Source organism: Suricata suricatta, chromosome 3 (genome assembly GCF_006229205.1).
Source record: "Suricata suricatta isolate VVHF042 chromosome 3, meerkat_22Aug2017_6uvM2_HiC, whole genome shotgun sequence".
NCBI classification, from domain to species: domain Eukaryota; kingdom Metazoa; phylum Chordata; class Mammalia; order Carnivora; family Herpestidae; genus Suricata; species Suricata suricatta.
In genome coordinates this window covers 32,441,444-32,464,456 of record NC_043702.1, presented here as the reverse complement: position 1 = coordinate 32,464,456, position 23,013 = coordinate 32,441,444, and the positions used below count along the sequence as shown (strand labels likewise).

At 37.6% G+C, this 23,013-nt stretch overlaps 1 protein-coding gene across 2 annotated transcripts in view; it reads left to right on the top strand.

Annotated features, from left to right (window-relative positions):
• CDK15 (cyclin dependent kinase 15) overlaps positions 1-23,013 on the top strand; it is a 79,342-nt gene that overhangs the window by 1,893 nt on the left and 54,436 nt on the right. For both annotated transcript variants that reach the window (XM_029932951.1, XM_029932950.1), the window contains exons 4-6: positions 7,573-7,652; positions 17,593-17,687; positions 18,433-18,495. In XM_029932951.1, coding sequence (XP_029788811.1) covers positions 7,573-7,652; positions 17,593-17,687; positions 18,433-18,495 — 238 coding nt within the window. The remainder of the gene's footprint in view (positions 1-7,572; positions 7,653-17,592; positions 17,688-18,432; positions 18,496-23,013) is intronic.

The following is a 23,013-nucleotide window of genomic DNA, read 5'->3' as shown; positions in this document are numbered from 1 at the left end:
TTCAATGAGAAAGTCAGAAGGTCTGATTTCTTTATGTTACTTCAATGGAGAAAAATAATGGCTCAATAGTGGTTAAATGTTAATTTTTAAAATGTAATATAAATAAAGGCTAGTTATTATTTATCTTAGTAATCATCTTATTAGTTTTACACATTAAAACAGGATTTTAAGCAAAATCATTTTAAATACATTATTTAATACAATTCTATAGACTATCTTAGGAACTAAGAATATAAAATATTTCCTTCGAGGAGTCAGCTGAATAATAGGGGCAAAAATACATCAGAGGGGCACCTGGGTGGCGTCTGACTCTTGATTTCAGCTCAGGTCATGATCTCATAATTCGTGAGATCAAGCCCTGCATTGGGCTTGGGATTCTCTCTCTCCCTCTTCCTGGCTCGCGCTCTCTCTCTCTAAAAATAAACAAATAAACTTAAAAAAAATATTAGAAATACTTGTTAAGTGTACAGAGGTATACATACAAGTATTTTCATTGCCGCAAGATTTATAATAGAAAACGTAAACAAATCAAAGTAAAACCTGGTCACAAATGCCCACTGATGTAGTACTGGCTAAATAATCACCATGCAGTGAAATGGTATGTAGCCATCTGAAGTATGAAGTAGATTTACTAATACAAAAAGATGTTCAATATTTTAAAAGACAAAGCAAGTTACAGAACGACGTGTATCCTACATACTCATTTAGTAAAATAGCACTCAAGTGTACTATACATGTATAAATTTATGTGTTAATCGAGGAGTCTGGAAAAATGCATAAGAGATTGTGAAAACTAGTTACTTCTAGTGGCTAAAACTGTGGTGGGCAAAGAAAGATTAAAACTTTTCACTTTATTCCTTACTCCAAAGGCATTACATTTATAATTTTAAAATAAGTTTGAAAATATCACAGAGATGGATGCCAAATAAATTCAATATCAATTACTACTTTTTAAAACTCTGAGCAAGATAGGAATAGCATGATAATTCCTCATTATGATGTAGAATATTTCAAATCAACAATCCATATACCTTCTTTGTTAAATACTAGAGACACCTCCATTGAGTTAGAGACAGGGCAAGAATGCTCATGATCCTTCACTGTTAATGATTATAGCAAATATTTTAGCCAATGCAATGACAAAAAAATCCTGGAATATCATTTTTGTGGATTATAGAATTGTCTACCTAAAAAGCCCAAAACAATCATCTAAGAAACCAGTAGTAGCAATAAGATAAAATAAGGTGATCAGTTACAAAATCAAAATACACTTATCAAAAGTTGTCTTTGTAGTAATGATAACCAGTTACTAGAAAATAGAGTAAGGGAAGTTACTCTCACATTATCAACAACGAAAATCATTAGTATCAAAAAATGGGCAAGGGTTTACTAAGGGACATAAAGACTTGAAAAAGATACAGGCATTCATTCTACTAATATTTATTAAGTACCTACTATGTGCCAGACACTCTTTTAGACAATAAAGATTCTCTGCTCTTAATGTTTTTTTACTTTTTTAAAAAATGTTTTTAAATTTATTTTTGAGACACAGAGAGAGATAGCGCGAACAGGGGAGGGGCAGAAAGAGAGAGAGAGAGAGAGAGAGAGAGAGAGAGAATCCGAAGCAGGCTCCAGGCTCTGAGCTAGCTGTCAGCACAGAGCCTTATGTGGGGTTCAAACCCACAAATCATGAGATCAGGACCTGAGCTGAAGCCGGATGCTTAACCGATTGAGCCACCCAGGCGCCCCAAAGATTCTCTGCTTTTAATTGAGTATACATACCAGTCACAATAAAATAGGCAATAAACAAATTAATACAAGACTGAGTTTGTTAAAGAGTGAAAAGTGCTTTGGAAAAGAATAAAATGGTGAAGAGGGATGGGGAGGGCCAGAGCTGGGTGGTGGATGACTATTCTAAATAGAGAGAGACAAAGGAACACTTGAACACGGGCTTGGACCAAGGTGAGGTATGAACTGTGTGCATGGAGAGTAGAACAGAGCCCCATGAAGAGGGAACAGCAAGTAACAAACCCCTGAGGCAGTACTAGGCCAGGTATTGGAGCAGAGAGTGGAAAGACACGTAGACAGGGAAGAGCTGCAGTTGCAGCAGGTTGGGTATATAAGGTCTTATGGATTATTCCAGAGACTATTGAAGTACAGGATATTTGAATTAGAAAATCTAATAGTGCAAAGATGTCAGCAATTCTTTAATTTCAAGTTTTAATAGTTTCTATTTTTAAGTTAATTTATTTACTTTGAGAGAGAGAGAGAGAGCAAGTGTGCATGTGCGTGCGTCTGCGTGCGTACACACACACACACACACACACACACACACACAGACATACACGTGTGAATGGGGGAGGGGCATAAGAAGGAGGGGGAGAGAATCCCAAGCAGGCTCCACACTGTCAGTACAGAGCCTGAGGTAGGGCTCGATCCCACAAACCATTAGATCATGACCTGAGCCAAAATCAAGAGTCAGATGTTCAACCGACTGAGCCATCCAGGCACCTTTCAAGTTTTAATATAGTCTAAATATGTTCAAAACCTACACTAATTAAAATAGTATAGTATTTAAAAATATAGATCAAAGAAATATGATTTTTTTAAGTCCAGAACAATCACAAACCCAATATATATAATATATAATTTAATATATACATCTAATATATAATCATGGTATATACGTCAATCACTATAAAATCAGTAGGGAAAAGAAGACAGTCCAACAAACAAAACTGAGTTGATTGTTAGCAACTTGGAAAAAAGTAAATATACAATATGAATTCCTAGTAGATTAAAGAGCTAAATGAAAAAGAAGAGAAAAGAACTGGAAGCATAGGTAGAGGAATTCTGTGTAACCTTTGGGCTGGAAAGGACTGTCTCTATAGAACACCGAAGTGACAACCCTTACATGTCCATGATGCCCCATCTACACGTGTATTTTCTAGGGAGTCCTAGTTCTGAGAGAATGTAGGATATTTCACTGAAAGTTACCATTGCCAAATTGTTGTAGGGAACCCTAAAACAAAATTAAAAATGTGATCCTTTATTATAGATGCTCTCAGCATCTTTAAAATGATAATGTATACCATGACTATCTAAGAAAGATTAAGAAAAATTTTTTTAAATTTTATAATGTTTAGCTTTAAAAGAGAGAGAGAGAAGTGGAGGGGCAGAAAGAGAGGGAAACAGAATTCAAACCAGGCTCTAGGCCCTGAGCTGTCAGCATAGAGCCCAATGCAGGGCTTGAACGCACAAACCGTGAGATCATGACCTGATACTTAACTGACAGAGCTACCCAGGTGCCCCAAGAAAAATTTTAAAGTATAAAGCATTTTCCAAACATATTTGACCAAAAAACTGTTTTGAGGGGTAGGGAGAATTTCACAGAGGTATGCTCTGAGTAAAACATTTTGGAAAATATTGAACTTCATAAAAATTTTAAAGTTCCAAATTTCAAACATGTGTTAAAATAGACAAAAGAAATTGGTGAAAAGTATATGCAAAATATTTCAATTCAAAAGATATGCAAAATATTTCAATTCAAAAGATATGCAAAATATTTCAATATGCAGTGCAAATGAGCAAATCACAAAAGAACAGAAAAACCCAATAAGCTTAAGAAAATTCATAGCTCAGAGACTGGAGCCTGTCTTCAGATTCTGTGTTTCCCCCTCTCTCTGACCCTCCCGTGCTCAAGCTGTCTCTCTCTCTCTCAAAAATAAATAAAACATTTAAAAAAAACTAAAAAAAAAATTCAGGTCTACAAGTAGTTACAGAAATAGAAATTGAAATGTGATAATCCTTTTTAGGGAAATTAAGTAGGCAAAAAATATGAAGGTAAAAGTATGACCCCAAAAAAGAAACCCCACATTTATGAGGGCATGTCAAAGGGACACAGGAACCAAGTGAAAGAGCTCCCAAAGGACAAATCTGGAAAAATTTGAGCAACAAAAGAAACTAATATTGGATTATAACCCAAAGTGTAAAATTAATATCTATGAGTCTACACTGATATAAATAAATGGCTCAATAAATTAATAAATGAGAGAGAAAAGACAAATTTCCTGTGCAAAAGAATTCCAAATAATTTATATAAATAACCCACCCTCAAGGAGAAAGTGCTGGAAGCATAAATCCCTACTCCTTAAGTGTGACCTACTCAGAGTGACATTCTTTGAAAAGTACACTGTGGAAAAGGAGTGGGAGGAGGGAGAATTACAGTGAAAAACCCTGACAGACACTCCCTCAGACTGGTGATTAAGGCCAATATCAAAATAAAAAATTCTGATGACAGTATGTATCCTTAATATGATGGGACAAAAGTGGCACTTTACCTTCTCATAATTTATATCATCAGTCGAATCATCAGAAAAACATCAGAAATATTGCAATAGAGAGGTATCCTACAAAATTTTTCACCAGTACTCCTCAAAACTGTCATGGTCATCAGCAACAAGGAAAGTCTAGGAATCTGTTACAGCCAAGAGGAGACCTAAGGAGGCATGACAGTAATATATATATACATATGGTATATATACATAATGTGGTATCCTGGATGGGATTCTGAAACAGAGAAAGGACATTAGGTAAAAAAAATAAGGAAGTCCTGGGGGTGTCTGGGTGGTGCAGTCAGTTGGTTGAGTGTCCAACTTTCAGCTCAGGTCCTTGTCTCATGGTTTGGGAGATCAAGCCCCGTATAGGCTGTGCACTGACAGCCAAGAATCTGCTTGGGATTCTCTCTCCCCTTCCCTCTGCCCTTCCCTGCCCTCCCTCAAAATACATAAACTTAACAACAAAAAAAAACCCCTAAAGAAATCTTCATACTCATACTGCAATATGTAATGTATCAATTCAACACATTGTACAGCTTTAACCTACAAATTCTATATGTCATTTATATCTCAGTCAAAAAGACTAAGATAAATTTATTGATTTCATAAATTTATACATATCTACTATGACACCTACTTTAAAAGAAATTAAACGAAAACATTTTGAAATCAAGTTGGAAAACCATAATAAACTTACAAATGTTATTTTAAAAGGCAATATGTAACAGCAAATAAATCTTTAAAACTGAAAAATCATCAGGGTGCCTGGGTGGCTCCATCAGTTAAGCATCTTACTCTTGATTTCAACTCAGGTCCTGATCCCAGGGTTGTGGGGTTAAGCCCGCATCCGGCTCTGCATTGAGTGCGGAGCCTGCTTAAGGTTCTCTTTCTCTCCCTTTGTCCCTCTCCCCGGCTCACTCACGCTCTCTCTCCTCTCTCATTCCCTTTCTCTAAAAAAAATAAAGTAAAACTTAAAAATCATCTATGAGGCTCAGTCGATTAAGTGGCCTTCTCTTGATTTTGGCTCAGTTCATGATCTCACAGTGTCAGGCTCCATGCTGCCAGCTTGGGATTCTACTTCTCTCTCTGCCCCTCTCCTGCTTGCTCCTGCTCTCTCTGCGCCTCTCCTGCTTGCTCCTGCTCCCTCTGCGCCTCTCCTGCTTGCTCCTGCTCCCTCTGCGCCTCTCCTGCTTGCTCCTGCTCCCTCTGCGTCTCTCCTGCTTGCTCCTGCTCTCTCTGCGCCTCTCCTGCTTGCTCCTGCTCCCTCTGCGTCTCTCAAAGTAAATGAATAACTTAAAACAATCGCCTATAACCCATCACTCCACCATAGCAATTGCACACGCACATTTTGTCTGCTACTTGCAAACAGTATATTTAAAGTTACAGATATAGCATGCTTGCTGTTTTGTATCCTATTGTTTATTTTATCATATTTTCCACTTTCTACACATCTCTGGATGTGAGCTTTTGTCACAAATTCAAAATATTCCATTGTGTTGATGTACCACACATTTTTAAATTGTTCTAATGTTGCACATTTCAGCTATTTCTATTTAGTTTTATTGTAACATAATAGTGAAAATCTTATGTACATTTGGAATTTAAAAATCACTATTAAATAAGCTTATTGGGAAAAATTTCTGGGTCTGGTACTTTTATGGTTTTTCCTGTGTATTATCATGTTGCACTACCTCCAATTTTACCAATGTATGATGCAACCCACAATACACAATACAATTTTACTGTAAAAAACTAAAGAATTCTTAATACACTATAAGCTTTAGTTAATAATAATGTATCAATGTTGGTTCATTAATTACAACAAATGTATCATACTCATATATTAATAGTAGAAGAAACTGGATGCAGGGTATATGAGAACTCTCTGTATTATCTTCTCAATTTTTCTGCAAATCTAAATCTGTTCTAAAAAATGAAAAAAAACAAAACAAAATAAAAACTCTGCCCAGTGTTGGCAAGAAAGTGCTGGAATGGCCATTCTCATGACCAGTTAGTGGTGTGATTACTCTGTGGCATAATTAGGGATCATTCAAAACAATAAAAGCTTGTGTATAACATACTCTGACTTAGCAATTCCAACTCTACCCTAAGAAAACAGGGGCTGTGTGAAAAGGCTGATCTAAAAACATAATCATGACTGTATTTTTATAATAGATAAAAGACACAATTTGAAAGCATTTGGAACTGGCCAAGCATAAAACACTACTATATATCTACATGATGAAATCTTATATCATCATTAAATATCACACAGTACAAGAATGAATAAAAGAAAAATTAAATGGTGGGAAAGCATGCTACTGATAATATGATATGAATCCAACTGCCCCAAAAATCATGTACTTGTACTTGTATTAAAATCTCGGTTCTCCGGTGAACAATCCATTGAAATAAGGGGAGGGCAGGAGGAGGTTAAGAGAGAGAGAGGTAATGACGGGCCTGGGCAGGTCAGGTGGCACCTAGGAGGTAGTTGTAAGATTTTGGCTTTTACTCAGAATGAAATGTGACCAGGGCACCTGGGTGTCTCCATCAGTTAAGCATCCGACTTTTGATCTTGGCTCAGGTCATGATCTCCCAGGTTGTGGGTTCCAGCCCCGCTCCCCCTGCCCGCCATGTTGGGCTCTGCACTGATGGTTTGTGGAGCCTGCTTGGGATTCTGTTTCTCTTTCTCTCTGCCCTCCCCCTCTTGCACTCACACACACACTTTCTCTCTCTCAAAATAACTAAAAACATAAGAAAAAATTTAACAGAGTGAAATGTGACAATAATGGAGGGTTTTGAGAAGAAAAGTGATTTGTTCTGACATTCCCTTAAAAAGAATCCCCTGGGCTGCTCTATTGAGACCAGACAGTAGGGGTACAAACATACAAGTAGGGAAACTGTTAGGAGGTCACCACAATAATCCAGATGAAAAATAAAGATGGCCCAAATAAGTGCACAAAAGGATATGAAAGGAACAATATTCATCAAATATTATGAGGATGGGTTTAGCACCTTTTTGTATTCTCCAGTTTCAATATGAGTATATATCTCCAAAGGTTCTATAATGAGTAAAGAAAAAAATATTTTGGTATACATACATATGACTTTTAAAAGAGTTTATTTTTAGAATATTGTGGATTCATTAAACTATCCTTAGTATAAACTGCTGCTATGAGCCATTTCAATAAATGTGTGTCCTCCCCGTCCCTCTTCCCACCCCTCACTCTTCCAGGATAAATGGACAACTAGTGGCTCTAAAAGTCATCAGCATGAATGCAGAGGAAGGAGTCCCGTTTACAGCTATTCGGGAAGGTAAGATCCAAGAGATCTATCTTACAGGTCCTTAATTTGGTAAAAATCCATTGAGTCTACCCATTCAGCATCTAGCTTTTGATATTTCTAGAAGTAATGTTATAATTGCAACTGGAGACCAATATGGAGGTTCCTCAAAAAATTAAAAATAGAACTACCCTATGACCCAGCAATTGCACTACTAGGTGTTTGTCCAAAAGATACAAAAATGTTAAAGTGAAGGGGCACATGCACCCCAAAGTTTAAGCAGTGCTATCCACGGTAGGCAAATTATGGAAGGAGCCCAAATGTCCATCGACTGATGAGTGGATAAAGAACATGTGGAGGTATGTGTGTAAATATATACATACACATGGAATGTGTATAGATATATAGATATCTACACACAATGGAATAGTACTCAGTGATCAAAAAAATGCTATCTTGCCATTTGCAACAACATGGCTGGAATTGGAGTGTATTAAGCTAAGAGAAATAAGTCAGTCCAAGAAAGACAAATATCATATGACTTCACTCAAATGTGGAGGGAGACAAACCATAAGAGACTCCTAAATACAGAGAACAAACAGGATTGCTCAGGGGCATGGGGGGCAGATGGGCTAAATGGGTGATGGGCATTAAGGAGGGCACTTGTTGGGATGGGCACTGAGTGTTACATATGTGAGGAATCACTGGGTTCTGCTCCTGAAACCAATACTACACTGTATGTTAACTAATTTGAATTTAAATTTAAAAAATAATAATTGCAACTGTATTCTTCATAATAGTTTTTGGAGCATATTTACATTATCATTTTATGATTTATTCTTGAGGAAATTAAGATTCAACTATTAACTATTTGTCAACTATTATATTAGTTGACAAAGACCATGAATTCAATGAGTATTTACTAAATACCTTCTGTGTGTTTGGTCCCATCCTAAAGTGCTAAGACTATATCTATATAAGCCCAGAAAAATCCATATAAAAAAGGAGAAAAGATACAACCACACAAATCTTCAGTAAGCACTTTACCTGAAGCCACCCAGGTCGCCATACATGAGCCATTTGAAATCAAATGACGATAGGATTGCTATCCATTTCAGCAAAAAGAAAAGAAAAGAAAGAGAAAGAAAGAAAGAAAAGATGAAAAGAAAAGAAATGACTCTTCCCTTTTACTTTCTCCCCTGTTAACTATTTTATTTTTCCTTCTTTATGGAACATTACTATATGCCCAGCATATTGCTGGGCATTAAGAAGGATGAGAAGAAAAAGCCCTGATCTTTGCTCTGTATCATTTTCAGTTCTTAACAGAGCATATGATTCAAGTTACAAGTGTTGTGATGGAGGTTAAAAAGAGACATAAACTAACATGAGAACCAGTTAGTCTCAGTGTGGTTAATGGAGTCAGTGGATTTTGAACTGAGCTTGGAAGGATGGGTTATGCAAACAGACATCGAAAAAGCAATTTAGAAAATGAGTTTATAACTGAATTTGATGCCATTTTCAAAAAGTCTTTAGAGCCCCTGGGAAATATGTCATTTTGAATTTGAGTAGAAAAGCCAAATGGCCATCAGTTTAGCTGGGAATCTGTCCTGGTAGGATCAGGTGCATCCCGAAGGAAAGCATGACTTTAAGTGTTTAATATCATGGAAGCTGCATTTACTAATATACTTATTAGTGGTCCCCAGGAAAGTATGATCAGATTTAGAGGAAGTTGTGTGGATGAGTTGAATAGTATTTCTGAACATAATAGAAACCCCCAGGTCACGTCTATAATGGCAGGGCCACTGGCAGCTTCACCGCATTTTCATGGTGTCGTCTGTGTGTGTTTGAGCTTGCCTATTACTTCAGGTCTGCCTTGCTCAGATTTTGCCCACAGCCAAGTTTTTCAGGTTGACATTTGACTTACAATGAAAAATTTGCCAGTTTTGCTAACAGATGGTTCTCAGCATGGTTCAGGAAAGCTGGATCTGTATTGTTCGGTATGGTAGATGTTTCTTTTATTGCATATTTACTGAGAAATTGCCTCTCCTTCACAGGTGTTAGCAATTACATTTAGTATTCATCTGTGGACTTTCTTGGTTTGTTTTATGGACTTACCTTACTGAACGCTTTGCTTGTATAATATTAAAAACCACAAGAGGATTTTTGACACGTTGGAGGTTATTAGGCATCCATTTTCCAACAATGAATGTTTCTTTTTCCATCATTGAAAAAGCTGGGAGCCCTTGTTAAAGAAGCCCTCTCCCCTCAAGAAGAGATGAGGCCTCATTTGAAAACTTTGGCACTGTCCCATTTTTCCTGTAAGAACTTTAAGGATGTGAGACCTGGGAGACAGGAGGTTAAATGAGAAGGAATGGAAGGCAAAGTAAGAACAGCTGGAGTTCATTAGTTAAAACCCCGGGTCACTAGCTAAAAAGGCAACTGAAAGCCACATGCAGGAAAACTGAACGAGTAATGCAGATTTAAAAAAAAAAAAAAAAAGCCTTGAAGCAGGAATTACTTTTCCTGAACAGTTTGGCTGCTCTGATGGGATATCAGCCAAAGATTTACTGAGTAGGATTTTACTACATGTATGGTCTCTATATATACGTAGAATCCATGTGGTGGTTCATTAATCTGGTTATTTGGAATACTATTTGATCTTAACATGTAATAGTATGAAATTAGCAAAACTATGAACAACACAAAGGAAAACCCATCTTAATACATATGCCAGATACTTTTCATATGTTACCTCTTTCAATCTTTTTAACAACCTTTGGAGATAGATATTACTATTATTCTAACATATAGCATGATTCAAACCAAGTCTCTCTGATTCAAAAAATCTATACAGTCTCTATGAATATTCCACAAATATTTATTGGGCACCTACTATGGCTTCTAGTAGTGCACAAAATAGACATGTTCCCTACCTTCATCCCTTTGCTAATTAAAAAGATTAGCTGCCTTTAAAACTACTTGAAAAAAATCTTCCATATTTGGCTCTAGAATTATATTTTAAATGTTTATTTTTACAACTAGGAGAGAAAAAAACAACTAGGAGAAAATACTTTCATATGAGTAGGTGAATATTTTAAGCTTTTATATAAGAACACATCCCTAGTTTTATGAAACTATGTATCAATAGCTTAATAATGTGCATTATTTTAAGTATCTTTCAAATAAATAGAAACTTTTGGTTCAAACCCAGGACTTTCAGTCTCTTAGCAGCATTTGTTTAGGAAGCAGCCATATAACTAATCTTTTTTGAAGACTAGGCATATGACATAATCTTTTCTCCTCCTTTCCCCCATTATCTTTTTTTTTTTTTAACACTTATATCCACTCTAAGAGGTAAAGCATGTTATTTTTGTTGTGTGGATGAAGGAATCTGAAGTAAATTGTCTGAGCCTCAGAACTAGTAATCAGAATTGTTAGATATTAGAATCTATTCTATTCTAATGCTACTTTATTACGATAAATTTAGAAATCCATAACTCGAGCACTTCTCCTTTAGCAAAAGTAAAAATAAAAATAGGAATTTGGTTTTATGATACATTTTGTATAAATGTTAAGCAAAATACAGAAGAAATGTTTAAAAAAAATAATATTGTACATTTGTCACTTCTGATTCTAACATGTACTCTACAGCATCAGTAATTGCAGTGTTTAAATTAGAAACAGTTTTAGCTGAGAATCTTTTAAGATCATTCTTTAATAGAAAGTATTACAGGGGCACCTGGGTGGCTCAGTCAGTTGAGCATCTGACTTTGGCTCAGATCATGATCTCACAGTTTGTGAATTTGAGCTTCACATCAGGCTCTGTGTTGACAGCTTAGAGCCCGGAGCCTGCTTCAGATTCTGGGTCCCCCGCTCTCCGCCCCTCCCACACTCATGCCCTGTGTCTCTCTCTCTTAAAAATAAACATTTAAAAAATTTTTACAAAGACAACATAAAGTAATTATCCCCAGTCCATATATAAGAAAACTGAGCCAAAAATAGACTAAAGAACCTCCCCAAGGTCGTACAATGAGGTAGAGGATACCAGTAAGACCCCCTGAGTTGCCTGTTAACTACAAATAGATTGTTGGGAGGCCTGGTGGACAAGAAGTCCTCCACTGAATGAAATCAAATCACCACACAGACATAGCATATTTACATGTGTATAGTTAAATTTTTACAAAACAAAACGTTGTCAGGATGATGATATGTGATTGGATTACAATTCCAAAGAAATCAGATGAGTACTTATCTAACATTTGTCTTAACATTTATTTAAATTTATCTAGATTTCTTTTCTTGGAATGAATAGACTCATTGACTGGATTTGTGACACCCAGGCCAGAAAAAATGTAACATCAGGAACCACAAACTCTTTTTTTTTTTTAATTTTTTTTAATGTTTTATTAATTTTTGATACAGAGAGAGACAGAGCATGAGAGGGGGAGGGGCAGAGAGAGAGAAGGAGACACAGACATGGAAGCAGGCTCCAGGCTCTGAGCTAGCTGTCAGCACAGAGCCTGACGCGGGGCTCGAACCCACGAATGTGAGATCTGACCTGAGCCGAAGCCGGAGGCCCAACCAACTGAGCCACCCAGGCGCCCCCCAACAAACTCTTTTTAATTCAATGCCCAGTGGAGGTTGAGGGTGGAAATTGGATCTATTATTGACTCCTACATAAACTCAATTACAACAGTTTGGTCTTCATTAATTTACAAGCATGTATTCAGCACCACATGCCAGGCCTATGCTAGGTGCAGGAGACACAAAAACAGGGACAGGGACAATCCATGCCTCCAAAAGCTCACAGCCAGCTATTCACTACATGTAGCTACACCCTAGGACTTTGAGGGCCAGCCTTGTCTTCCTTGTCATCGTCATCTTTTATACAAACTAAAACAGAATACAGCAGAGTAAAATCAAAACATCATGGCCCATTGCACTTGGAAAGCATCAATTTTCCTACAACTTCACCATGCCACAGTAAAATTATGGTATGGTATATTGTTTGGTCCCCAGTAAAATTAACAAAACCAAGTAAAAAATAACCAAGAAATAAATGTTTTCATATTATTGCAAAATGAAAACATTTTAAAATTATTAAAATCTTACATATATGAAAATCAAATTAAATACCATTTAATGTTCAACTAGTTGGTCATGCTAATTTGGACATTTAAAGTAAAGAAAGAAATATTTTGCATTTTTTAAATAAGCTGAATAATGTTCAGCTGTGGCTCATTTTTCCTGATCTTTGAGATTATGTTGTTTTCTCTTTAGCTTTCTGAGTGTTTTCATACCAAGTTAATATACACAGAATTCTTACAACAATGCCTGGCATGTGGTAAAGGCTCAATGAGGTATCATCATCATTATCATCATCATCAAGATATTTTGAAAGGACTCAAAGAAATTCCGTTATGATTCTGCTTGTCTGGAGCTTTAAAAACTCTCCAATTTACCTGTGTGTCTTTTCTTTGAAGTAAAACAAAAATAGCTATGCTTAGAATATGGGAAGTATAAAAACAATAGTTTTACAGGAATCAGAATGCTCCTGATTTAAGGATCTTTCCCCTCCCATGTGGCTTTTGTATCCCTCAGCTTGTGATTCTGCAGAACACACCATATCTTACTGAGAAGTTTATGAGACAGGCTTGAAATTAAAAGAAAGACCTTTTCTTTTTGGGTGTGAGACCCACATATCTGAGGCTGTAGGCATTTTAGATCCCTTTGGTAGAAGGACCAAACAATATACCATACCATAAGATAAATTCTTTCAACATCTACTCTTTCATGTAAATTGACTATTATTACTCACCAAAAGTCACAATTTCCATAGAAGTATTTCAGTAGTTCTGGGGTGTTAAAAAAGCTGTAGTAGACATGGCGATAACACCCAAACATTTATAATCTAATGAGGAAGACAATGAAGAGAACCAAGGAATGAAAGCATTTCACAGAAATGCCCTATGCCAACCAACTATAGATATAGAAATGATATTAGGTAATTAGCGACACTAATTCAATAGTAAATATTTACTGGATGTTTGTAATAGACTAAAGATTGTTCTAGACACTAAAGACACAGCAATAAGCAAAAAAGACAGAAGTCCCTGCTTTCAATGGAGTTTACAGTCTTGAGGGTGGATAGAAAATAAACAAACAGAGGGGTGCCTGCATGGCTCAGCTGATTGAATAGCCCAGTCTTGATTTTGGCTCAGGTCATAATCCCAGGATCATGGGACTGAGCCCCAAGTTGGGCTCCTCACTGAGCATGGAGCCTGCCTGGGTTCTCTCTTTCTGCCCCTCTCTCCCACCCCCTGAAAGAAAGAAAGAATGAAAGCAAGCAAGCAAGCAAGCAAGCAAGCAGATATATAGTTTGGTAGGGGTAATAAGCAATAGGTCCTATGGAGAAGAATAAAACCAGGGCACAGGGTCAGAGGATCCCTAGGGTAGGTCAGGGATAAGGAGGCTGCTCTTTATTGAGAAGGGTCATGGAAGCCCAGACTTCATGTGTATGGTTTGAGTGGAAACCTGAAGGAAGCAAAGGAAGAAATGTGCAGAGAATGGGATAAGAGGGTTATAGACAGAGACAAGGAAAAGTGTAAGACTCAGAGAGGAAATGTGCTTGGAAGTGTCCAAGGAACAGCCAGGAAGCCAGTGTGTTAGAGCCAAGTGAGCAAGGATAGGAATATGAATTGATGAGGGCAAGGAGGTAATGAGGGCCATTGTAAGTACTTTGTATTTATTCTGTGTGGGATGAGAGACCACTGGAGAGTTTGGAGCCAGCAGAGACATGCCTTGACTTCTATCTGAGAGGATCACAGGGGCAGGCTGTTCTGTGCATGACAGACTACAGACAGGGCGAGAGGATGAAGTGAGACACTAGCTGGAAGGTGTTTGCATTAATTCAGCAAAGATATGATGATGGCATGGCCCAGGATGATAGCAGAGGAGATGGCGAGAAGGGAGGGATTCTGGACATGTTATGAAAGTATCACCAACAGATTTGGTGAATTGGATAGGGGTAGGAGAAAAAGAGTTGAGAGGAGTTTAAAAGAATTTCTGCAAAGAAATTGTGAATTGAAGATAAGACTAATAAATATAAGTGAACAACAGAGAAGTGGTCAAACTGACACTTTTCCTACTCTTATAAAACAGAAATTATTAAGAAAATTATGAAATAAAGATGTATACCCCACCATTGATAGCAATGAGCCTCATCCTAAGTAGATACTGTTCCTTGAGCTTTTTAGCAAATGATAATATGGAGCCATCATGATTAAGAAAACATGCCACCAGGATTTTAAAAATAAGCATCTCAAGTTTTGGTAACATCAAATTAAATAAGAATAAAATATGGGGTGCCTGGGTGGCTCAGTCGGTTAAGCATCTGACTTCGGCTCAGGTCAGATCTCACGTTCGTGGGTTCGAGCCCTGCGTCAGGCTCTGTGCTGACAGCTAGCTCAGAGCCTGGAGCCTGCTTCCAGTTCTGTGTCTCCTTCTCTCTCTGCCCCTCCCCCTTTTCATGCTCTGTCTCTCTCTGTATCAAAAATAAATAAAAACATTAAAAAAAAGAATAAAATTATATTTAAAATAAAGTTAAAATATCTTAACAATTTCAGCTTTACCCATTTCCTTTAAAATCTAGTTTTGGTGCATGCTTTGTAATGTGCATGCAGGAAGAGAAAATGATCATAATTCATAAATAAAAATTACACAAAGTACAGCATTCTCAATTGACGGTAAGACGCCATTGTTGTAAATATGGAGGGTGCTGCAAACTCTAGCAGAAATATAACATATACAGAAGTTAAAGATATTAATCTTCGAGTGGGGGGGGTTGGTGGAATTCAAGGTAAAAGGGAGGGGCAGAAGAAGCTGATGGCTGGGATATTAACTCTAATTAGCAACCGTGTAATGTTTCATATCTTCTAAGGGTTCCACACATAACATCTGATTCCATCCTCATGTCATCCCTCTGAAGTCAAGTCAGAAAAGGCATTATCTCTTTTTCATAAGGAGTGAGATACTCCCTTGAGCTCACTTGGATAGCAAGTGACGGGGCCAGGATTCACATTAGGGCCTCTGGCTCCATAGTCGGTTCCCTGTTAAGACATTCAATAAATATATTTGACACATTAAGCGCTTACTCTTGGCGGAATATGGTACTAGGTGGTGCAACAGCATCCAAAGAGAGGGAAAGTCAAAAGTCACTCCGTCTATTCCAATGTAGCCTTGAGGCTGGGGCTAAAGACATCAAACAGACACCTGTGAAATGGTTTCCTACATTTACAAAGCAATGTGTTTGTAAAAATGAAATAATAAGTTTAGTTCATAAAGATTCAGGAGGCAAAAAGCAAAGTTAGAGTATTAGTCATTAGAGCAAAGTAGGGTGAGCAGGTATAATAGGGCTCCTTTGGTAATCAAAGGTTCCCAGCTCAAACTGATGTTAAGTAAAGAAGGAAAGTGGCTGGCTGACAGTTCTGATAACCATGTGCTAGCAGGGTGTAAATGACACCACCAGGAATCCATGCCTCTCCATCCCCAACACTGTTTTTCTCTGCCTTAGTTTTATTCCTACACATGCTCTCACCGGGTGTTGGTAATCTGGCCGGACAGCTCCTGGTGAAATCCTACAACCTCAGCATTCTTTTCACAGTGGAAAAGAAAGCACTTCTTTCTGGATGCCACCAGCAAAGTAGTGTTTTGTGCCTATCTCTGAAGCAATCACTATGGCTAGAGAGTGGTGTGCTCTGATTAGCCAGATGTGGGGGACACACTCGGTCTTGGGTAAAGATGGGGTCAGCCCCACTGGAAAAGCATGGACTGAGTGGGTAGAGGGCTTGTTCCCCAGAGTAAAATGGAGGTATTTCCAGGGCAAAATAGCAGAAGATCATTACAACAGAAAAGATTGCTGAAAGGAGTAATTTGTTCCAAAATTTGGAGGTAGTCTTTGGGTTTGGCTTTACTCTTATGGAATTCTGGGAAAGAGTTGGTGTAGGAGATTCGTGATGTACAAGCATACCCTGCAGAACATTGATTTGAGTTTTTATACTTCACTTTTCCTTTTCCATAAGTCTTAAGGACACTACTCATGCATTAGTGTCCTGAGCTGAGACTCATCATCTCCCTATCATGCCTTTTCTGGTCTCCACACTTGTGAAGCTATGAGGTCTTCATATCCCTGAAGCTCCCAAAGAGAGCTTTTCAGACTCTTTCCCAGCCACTCACTGGCCTTTTGTGCTGACTTCTCCCTTTTAAGGCTGCCTTTAGTGACCTAATAATAATCTGTTATTAAAGATGCAAGAGACAGTCCTCAGACTTCCCCACTCCCACTCCCTTGGGCTCCCCAAGATTGGCTCTGTCCTCTTTTCAAGTTTGCATTTTCTCCTTTCCACAGAGGTTGGCAATTCTCCCTTTAAGAAATCCTCTCCACTCTATTATGTTTCAACGATTCTTCATCCCATACTCTTATCCCTGTCTTCCACTAATTACATCCATAGGCCCTGCTGACCCTCTGTGACACTTTCAATTTTAGAGAATGGTCACATGTTGCAGAGTCCTACTCTAGAAGGCAGAATACTCCATTTCCTGCTCCTCCAATGGCCTTTATCTCTCCAGGCCTCCTCTCCTGTAACTCTGAAGCAGAGATAAGATTCCCAGAGGGAAGCATTTGCAAAGTGCTCTGAGTGCTTTGATGAAATTGATTAGATAAATGGAAATGTAGTTTTTTGCAACTGCTCAAGCCTGTAAGAAAAATAAGTTATGTAAATGCAATGACTTGCCGCTTGACAAATGATGAAGGTCCTTTGTAATTTTTAGTATTATTTCACAAGAGTTTTTTTCCCAGCAATAAAAAAATCAGGATGATTGATTTGAAATGTTTTAAAAATACATACTACTTGATATCTTTAAAGCAGTACTTTTATTATCAATGATTGAATTAACATTTTGTTTAATTTTTTTCTAGCTTCTCTTCTGAAGGGTTTGAAACATGCCAATATTGTACTCCTGCACGACATAATCCATACCAAAGAGACACTGACATTTGTTTTTGAATACATGGTGAGTTGCCCTAGCATTTTATAAAGCATGAGGGAAAAGCCTGGTGCTTGTACAATGAATCTGTTAATATTTTATGGCATGATAAAACTTTCATTACAATGTGGAAAGTGTCATGGAAATTTTCATTATTATGATTACTAGAGCCTATTGTTCTTACTCTCCTTCTTTAGTCCTGCTTCTTTACCCACTGTATTTACTGTCTTTTCCCCACCTTACCAACAATAATAAATAAGCACTTTGAGTTTGCCTCCTCAATAAAACTTTTGTGCTTATTTTTTATCTATTTTTAATCACCATCTGAGCAGAACCCAATATTTTCTCATTGACTATAAAGACATAAATCACAAAGTTTTAAAAAAGTTATATACAAGTTTACTAAATATTAACTCATTTTTATATTTGAAGGGAAAAAACATTCAAATATTAGCAGAAGTAAATCATAGGGCATGTATACTTGACGTGCCTCCAAGGAGAGTGAGAGATGCCTGCATCACTGTGTTCAGTGGCAGTTATTTAAAACGAGCATCGTTTTGTGATGAGAAACAAGGTTCCTTGTAAAAAGCCATTTAGAAAGACACACTGTGTTTGACCTTAACAGTGAGGTCTCAGGAAACCTGGTTATGTATCTTTTTACTTTAGTCTCAAATATTCTGAAGTTTGTAATACCTCTGACAGTCAATCTATGGTCTACTTTGGGACACTGTTCAAGCTCCGCTAATATCACTCCCTCCCCCACTTTGTGTAGCACACAGACCTGGCCCAGTACATGTCTCAGCACCCAGGAGGGCTTCATCCTCACAATGTCAGAGTGAGTACTTTGAGGGTCAGAACTCAGCAGAAGAATTTCAAAACAGACTGTCATCACAAAGCAAGTCTCATGATACTAAGTAAGAAGATGTGTATCATTGATATTCTAAAGAAAAGTTTTTTTTTAAGCGTTGCCCCTCAAGATATAGAGGGGTTATAAATAGCTACAGCTATTTTCCAGGCAGCCTAACCTTGCTAGTCATTGCCATCATGCAAATGTGTCTTTAGAAGTATAAACCAATGAAAATGAACTGCATTAAAAGGAAAGAAGTGAAGCTATGACATTATAAAATACTTTATTCATGGCAGACTACTATGGTCTGTGATAAAAGTTGTGTTGTACTTATATTTTCCCAACAGAATCAGCAAACAAACTACCTTTGTTGGTCTAACCTAGTTATCTGTTTGCCTCTCCTATCAGATCCTATTATAAATGGGACCAAGTTCCATTTTCTAGTCATTGGAATAGAAATAATAAACTCTTAACTAGCTGTAATTCTGTCTGCTATAAATTTTAGAAACCATTTTTATTTCATACTTTTCATTTCCTAAGGTTTTTGTTGGCATTAAAGAGTTGATTGGTCCTTGAGATAACATATATGAAATTTGTATATTATATATTCAGATTCATTCATTTTACTAATATTTATATTCCTTTATTCACTCATTCATTTATTCAAGAATGATTGAGTACTTTGTATTATAGTAAGCTCTCAGGTTTCAATAATGAATAAGTTGTGTTGCTTATTTTCAATAAGCTTCAAACTCAGTAAGATATATGGACTTAAATAGGTAATAAGCATAGTGATAAGGACTATGGCCATGTTGACTATAAATGCTACGAGAATTCATAGTAAGGGTATTTTATCCAGTCCTAGAAGCAAGGGGGAAAAGAAGATTTGAGGACAGGGTGTTAAGGAGAGAGAAAGCATTTTAAGATAGCTAATGGAGAATGGGATAGACACCTAATTAGGTAAAAAGAAGGAATGTCTAGTAGTGTGCTGAGGACTCTGGGGAGAATGAAAACTATTAAATTATCTGCATTATTATGGGATTTCCTTTTTAATGGCAGTGCTTAGCAATTCAAATAGAGGATGTAAAAAGTAGACTGTTAGATTGATTCAGAGTTGGGGTTTTGCCAGACATGTGAAAGAAAAAGACAGTTAAAGACAGTTGGGCAAGAGAATTGAGGAGATTGTCAAGAGAGAGGTTACAGTGATAGTCAGAGACTTCTAAACCAAGTCTAATCTGAGAGAAGGAAGTGAAGATTGGCAGGTTGCTGATAGCTAGGGACAGAGCAGAAGAGTCAACGAACTAGAGATGTTGATTAGATAGAGGAAGGCTTAGAGAAAGAGTAACAGAGAGAAAGAATATTTTCAGGCTTGAATGACTCTCATACCAGGTACTGCACTAAATGCTCAGGAGGATAAAAAGCCATAGAAGAACAAGGGCCTTACACCCAAAAGTAAGAGATAAGGAATATCCACCAATACTATCATAGGATATTATATTATATAGGATTATAGGATATTTGTGAATAACACCAAGTGAGAAACAAGACCTACTGTAAATGTACAAAAAAGTAAAAGATATCTTCTCATTTTAAGAGTTTTTATTAAGGCAGGCATAAAAAGACTGCATTTCAAGAGGCTGGAATAGGGGAAGATGTCACAGGAGGAAGGAGTGTTTTCAGCAAAGGTACAGAGCAGAGAAGTAGAGGATGTGTTCAGGACAGAGGATCCCAGAGTCATGGCCTGTTAGGGTTAAAAAAAAACACACATTGTTTTTTAGTCTTCATGTTTTGACCCATTAATGGGCTATGTAATCAATTTGGTGATTAGCAGCCAGCATTTTTCAAAAAATGAAATGGAATAGATGAGAAAAAAATAAAAAATATTAGGATATGTTACACCTAGTAATAAGTATTATTTTGTACAACTTTTGTTCTAGTTGAAACTGTGCTTATATATATGTATGAATGTGAGTACTGGCTACATATGTATTTCTTATGGTAAGTTGCACCATAAGGAAATAAAAAAGCCTTAAAAACCCTGGGCTGGCCTAACTTTCTTAATTTGCAAAATTGGAATCAAAGGTTCGAGAAGACAAATATTTTGCCAGAAGTTATAGAGACAGTTTTTGCCATTGCTAAAAATGATTCTTGGTTAAGATTCTTTTCCACTAGTGCTAGTACTGCATCTCTGGTCCTGTTGGCTGGAAATAGAGACTATATTACTAAAATGAGGGTATGTGAGTCTAGAAAAATAGATTGGGTAGGTGGTTGAGGGCCTTATTTTCTGAGATGTGGACTATATTTCTGAGACAGTAGAGCCATTCAAGGGGTTTGCATTGAGAGAGAATGACATGATCAGAAGGAAATTTATGTAACTGTGGTCTGTGGTATAGATTAAAGAGTAGGGGTTTCCATTAGAAGTTCATTGATGTGGGCTGGCCCAGTGCTTCTCAAACTTCAATGAGCAGACGAATGACCTGGGCATCTGATTCAGGAAGTCTAGGGTAAAGGCTTCAGCTTCTGGGTTTCCTTGATTGACCAGAAGAATTATAGCTCTATTAACAAAAATAGAAGAAGTTGATTTGAAGACGAAGAGGAGTCCTGTTTTAGACATAGTGAGTTTCTAGTTGAGGTGGAAATCCAAAGGGAAACGAGCAGCAGACAATCGGAGAGGAGATTGGTGTTCCAGAGGAAGATGCTGGAGATTTAGACTTGAAGGTAATTGGAACATGTAGTTTGTAGTTAAAGATAAGAGAGTAGATAACCCAAAGAGAAAATACATAAAGATAAAAGAACTGATTATAAAATTTTTGGCTTTAGAGGAACAGGACAGCAAGAGAAAGGGAAGAAGCTTTTAGGAATGTAGAGGATCCAGAAAAATACATTCTCATTGAAATCAGAGGAAGAGACAATTTCAGGGAAGGCATGGTTGAGAGTGTCACTAATACCAGGACTATGGTTGAAAACGATACTGGACTATTTTGTGGATTTATGAGGGTTACACTAATAAATAGAGGGGTTTATTAGGGGCATGTAGAAGCACAAAGGAAGAAGTTTTCCAATCAAAGCAAGTAGCAGTAGGGATGAGTTCTTCATAGCAAAGGCAGCAGTGAAAATGCTCACTCTGGCCCAGATGGCACTAGCTAAATGAAATTATCTTGTCCCCAAGAGACTTACAGTGCTGGAAACAGGACTCACCCCTGGGGTTTGGGTAGTCTCTCTGGAAAGAATTCCCATGATCTGGCTTGATGTTGACTAAGAAAACACCATCAGATTGAGTTCTGTTAATGGTGTTTTGGTGGTGTGAAGGAAGAATCCAGGTTGCAAAGGATTCAAGAGGGAGTGGGTGGTGAGGTTAGTCAGGGAAGACTGCAATTTTTAGAAGTGTGGCTCTAAAATACCATACATGAATACTTCAGTGCTTTACCATGTACAAATGCTTGTGGACATATATGTGGAGCGAGGGAGAAAAGGGATTGAAGAGCAGGAAGGTGGGAGGCGGGTGTGACTAATTAGTGAGAGCAGTCTGTACGCCAACATGAAAGGCATTTCAGGCTGGCCCACTAAGAAACTCTGTCTTTGACTCAGCCAGCTGACTCTTCCTTTCCCTGTCAAGTTTTAATTTCCTTTTCTCCAGTTTCTCAGGATGGTGTAGTGGAGTTAGGCAGGTCTGAGTTTGAGTTTTGGTCCTGTTTCTAGACATGTTCCTAAAGTATCCTTGAGCCCTATTTTTCTTATCTGTAAATGAAGGACAAGAAATTATCTCCTTTATGGGGTTACTTTGAGGATTATGAGAGGTGCTAGGCATACAATAGATGTTGTTTCCCCCTTCCTCCCTTCTTTCTCTCTCCATCAATTGTCTGTTGCTCCCTCTTTCCTCAGTATTTTCACATTGAAAAGCACTGGGAAAACTCACAGAACTAGTGAATATTTGAAGTAGGAGTGTCAAGAAATTTTTGACATTCTTAAATGACTCATGAGCCTGATGTAGGACCTGCATGGAGACACACAGACACAGCTGTGACATGGTGGGCAAACCCCCCAGGCCTCAGTTGCCCCTCAGCTTGGCTCCAATGTCCCCTTGTCATTGTTAGGCCAGTACAGGTCCCAGCATCTCTGAAGTTCTTAGTTTCTGGGATGCAATGGAAAAAGTGGATTTATTGGCCCAGTTCTGCATCTGCTGTTTTGCCTGTGTCTCCAGGAATGCTGGGCTGGGCTTTCTTTTCTAAACTGCCAGAACATGTTCTTAGTTGGCATAGGTCTTTGTAAACACTAATGTTGGTGTTTCAGTTCTCAATTGCCAGTGGCACTGGAAAAGAGCAAAAGACATTGGAATCCTAAGCATTCTTTTTTTTCCTTAAGCTTCTACATTGGTGGGAACCTAATAATGTCTTTGGTTTCTATGCCTTATAAGTACATGCAACATTTAAAAATTTGGGCCCAGAATGTATTTTTCCCTCTTATTTCTTCTACTATTTATTCCTTGTACTATTTAGTTGGTCCTAT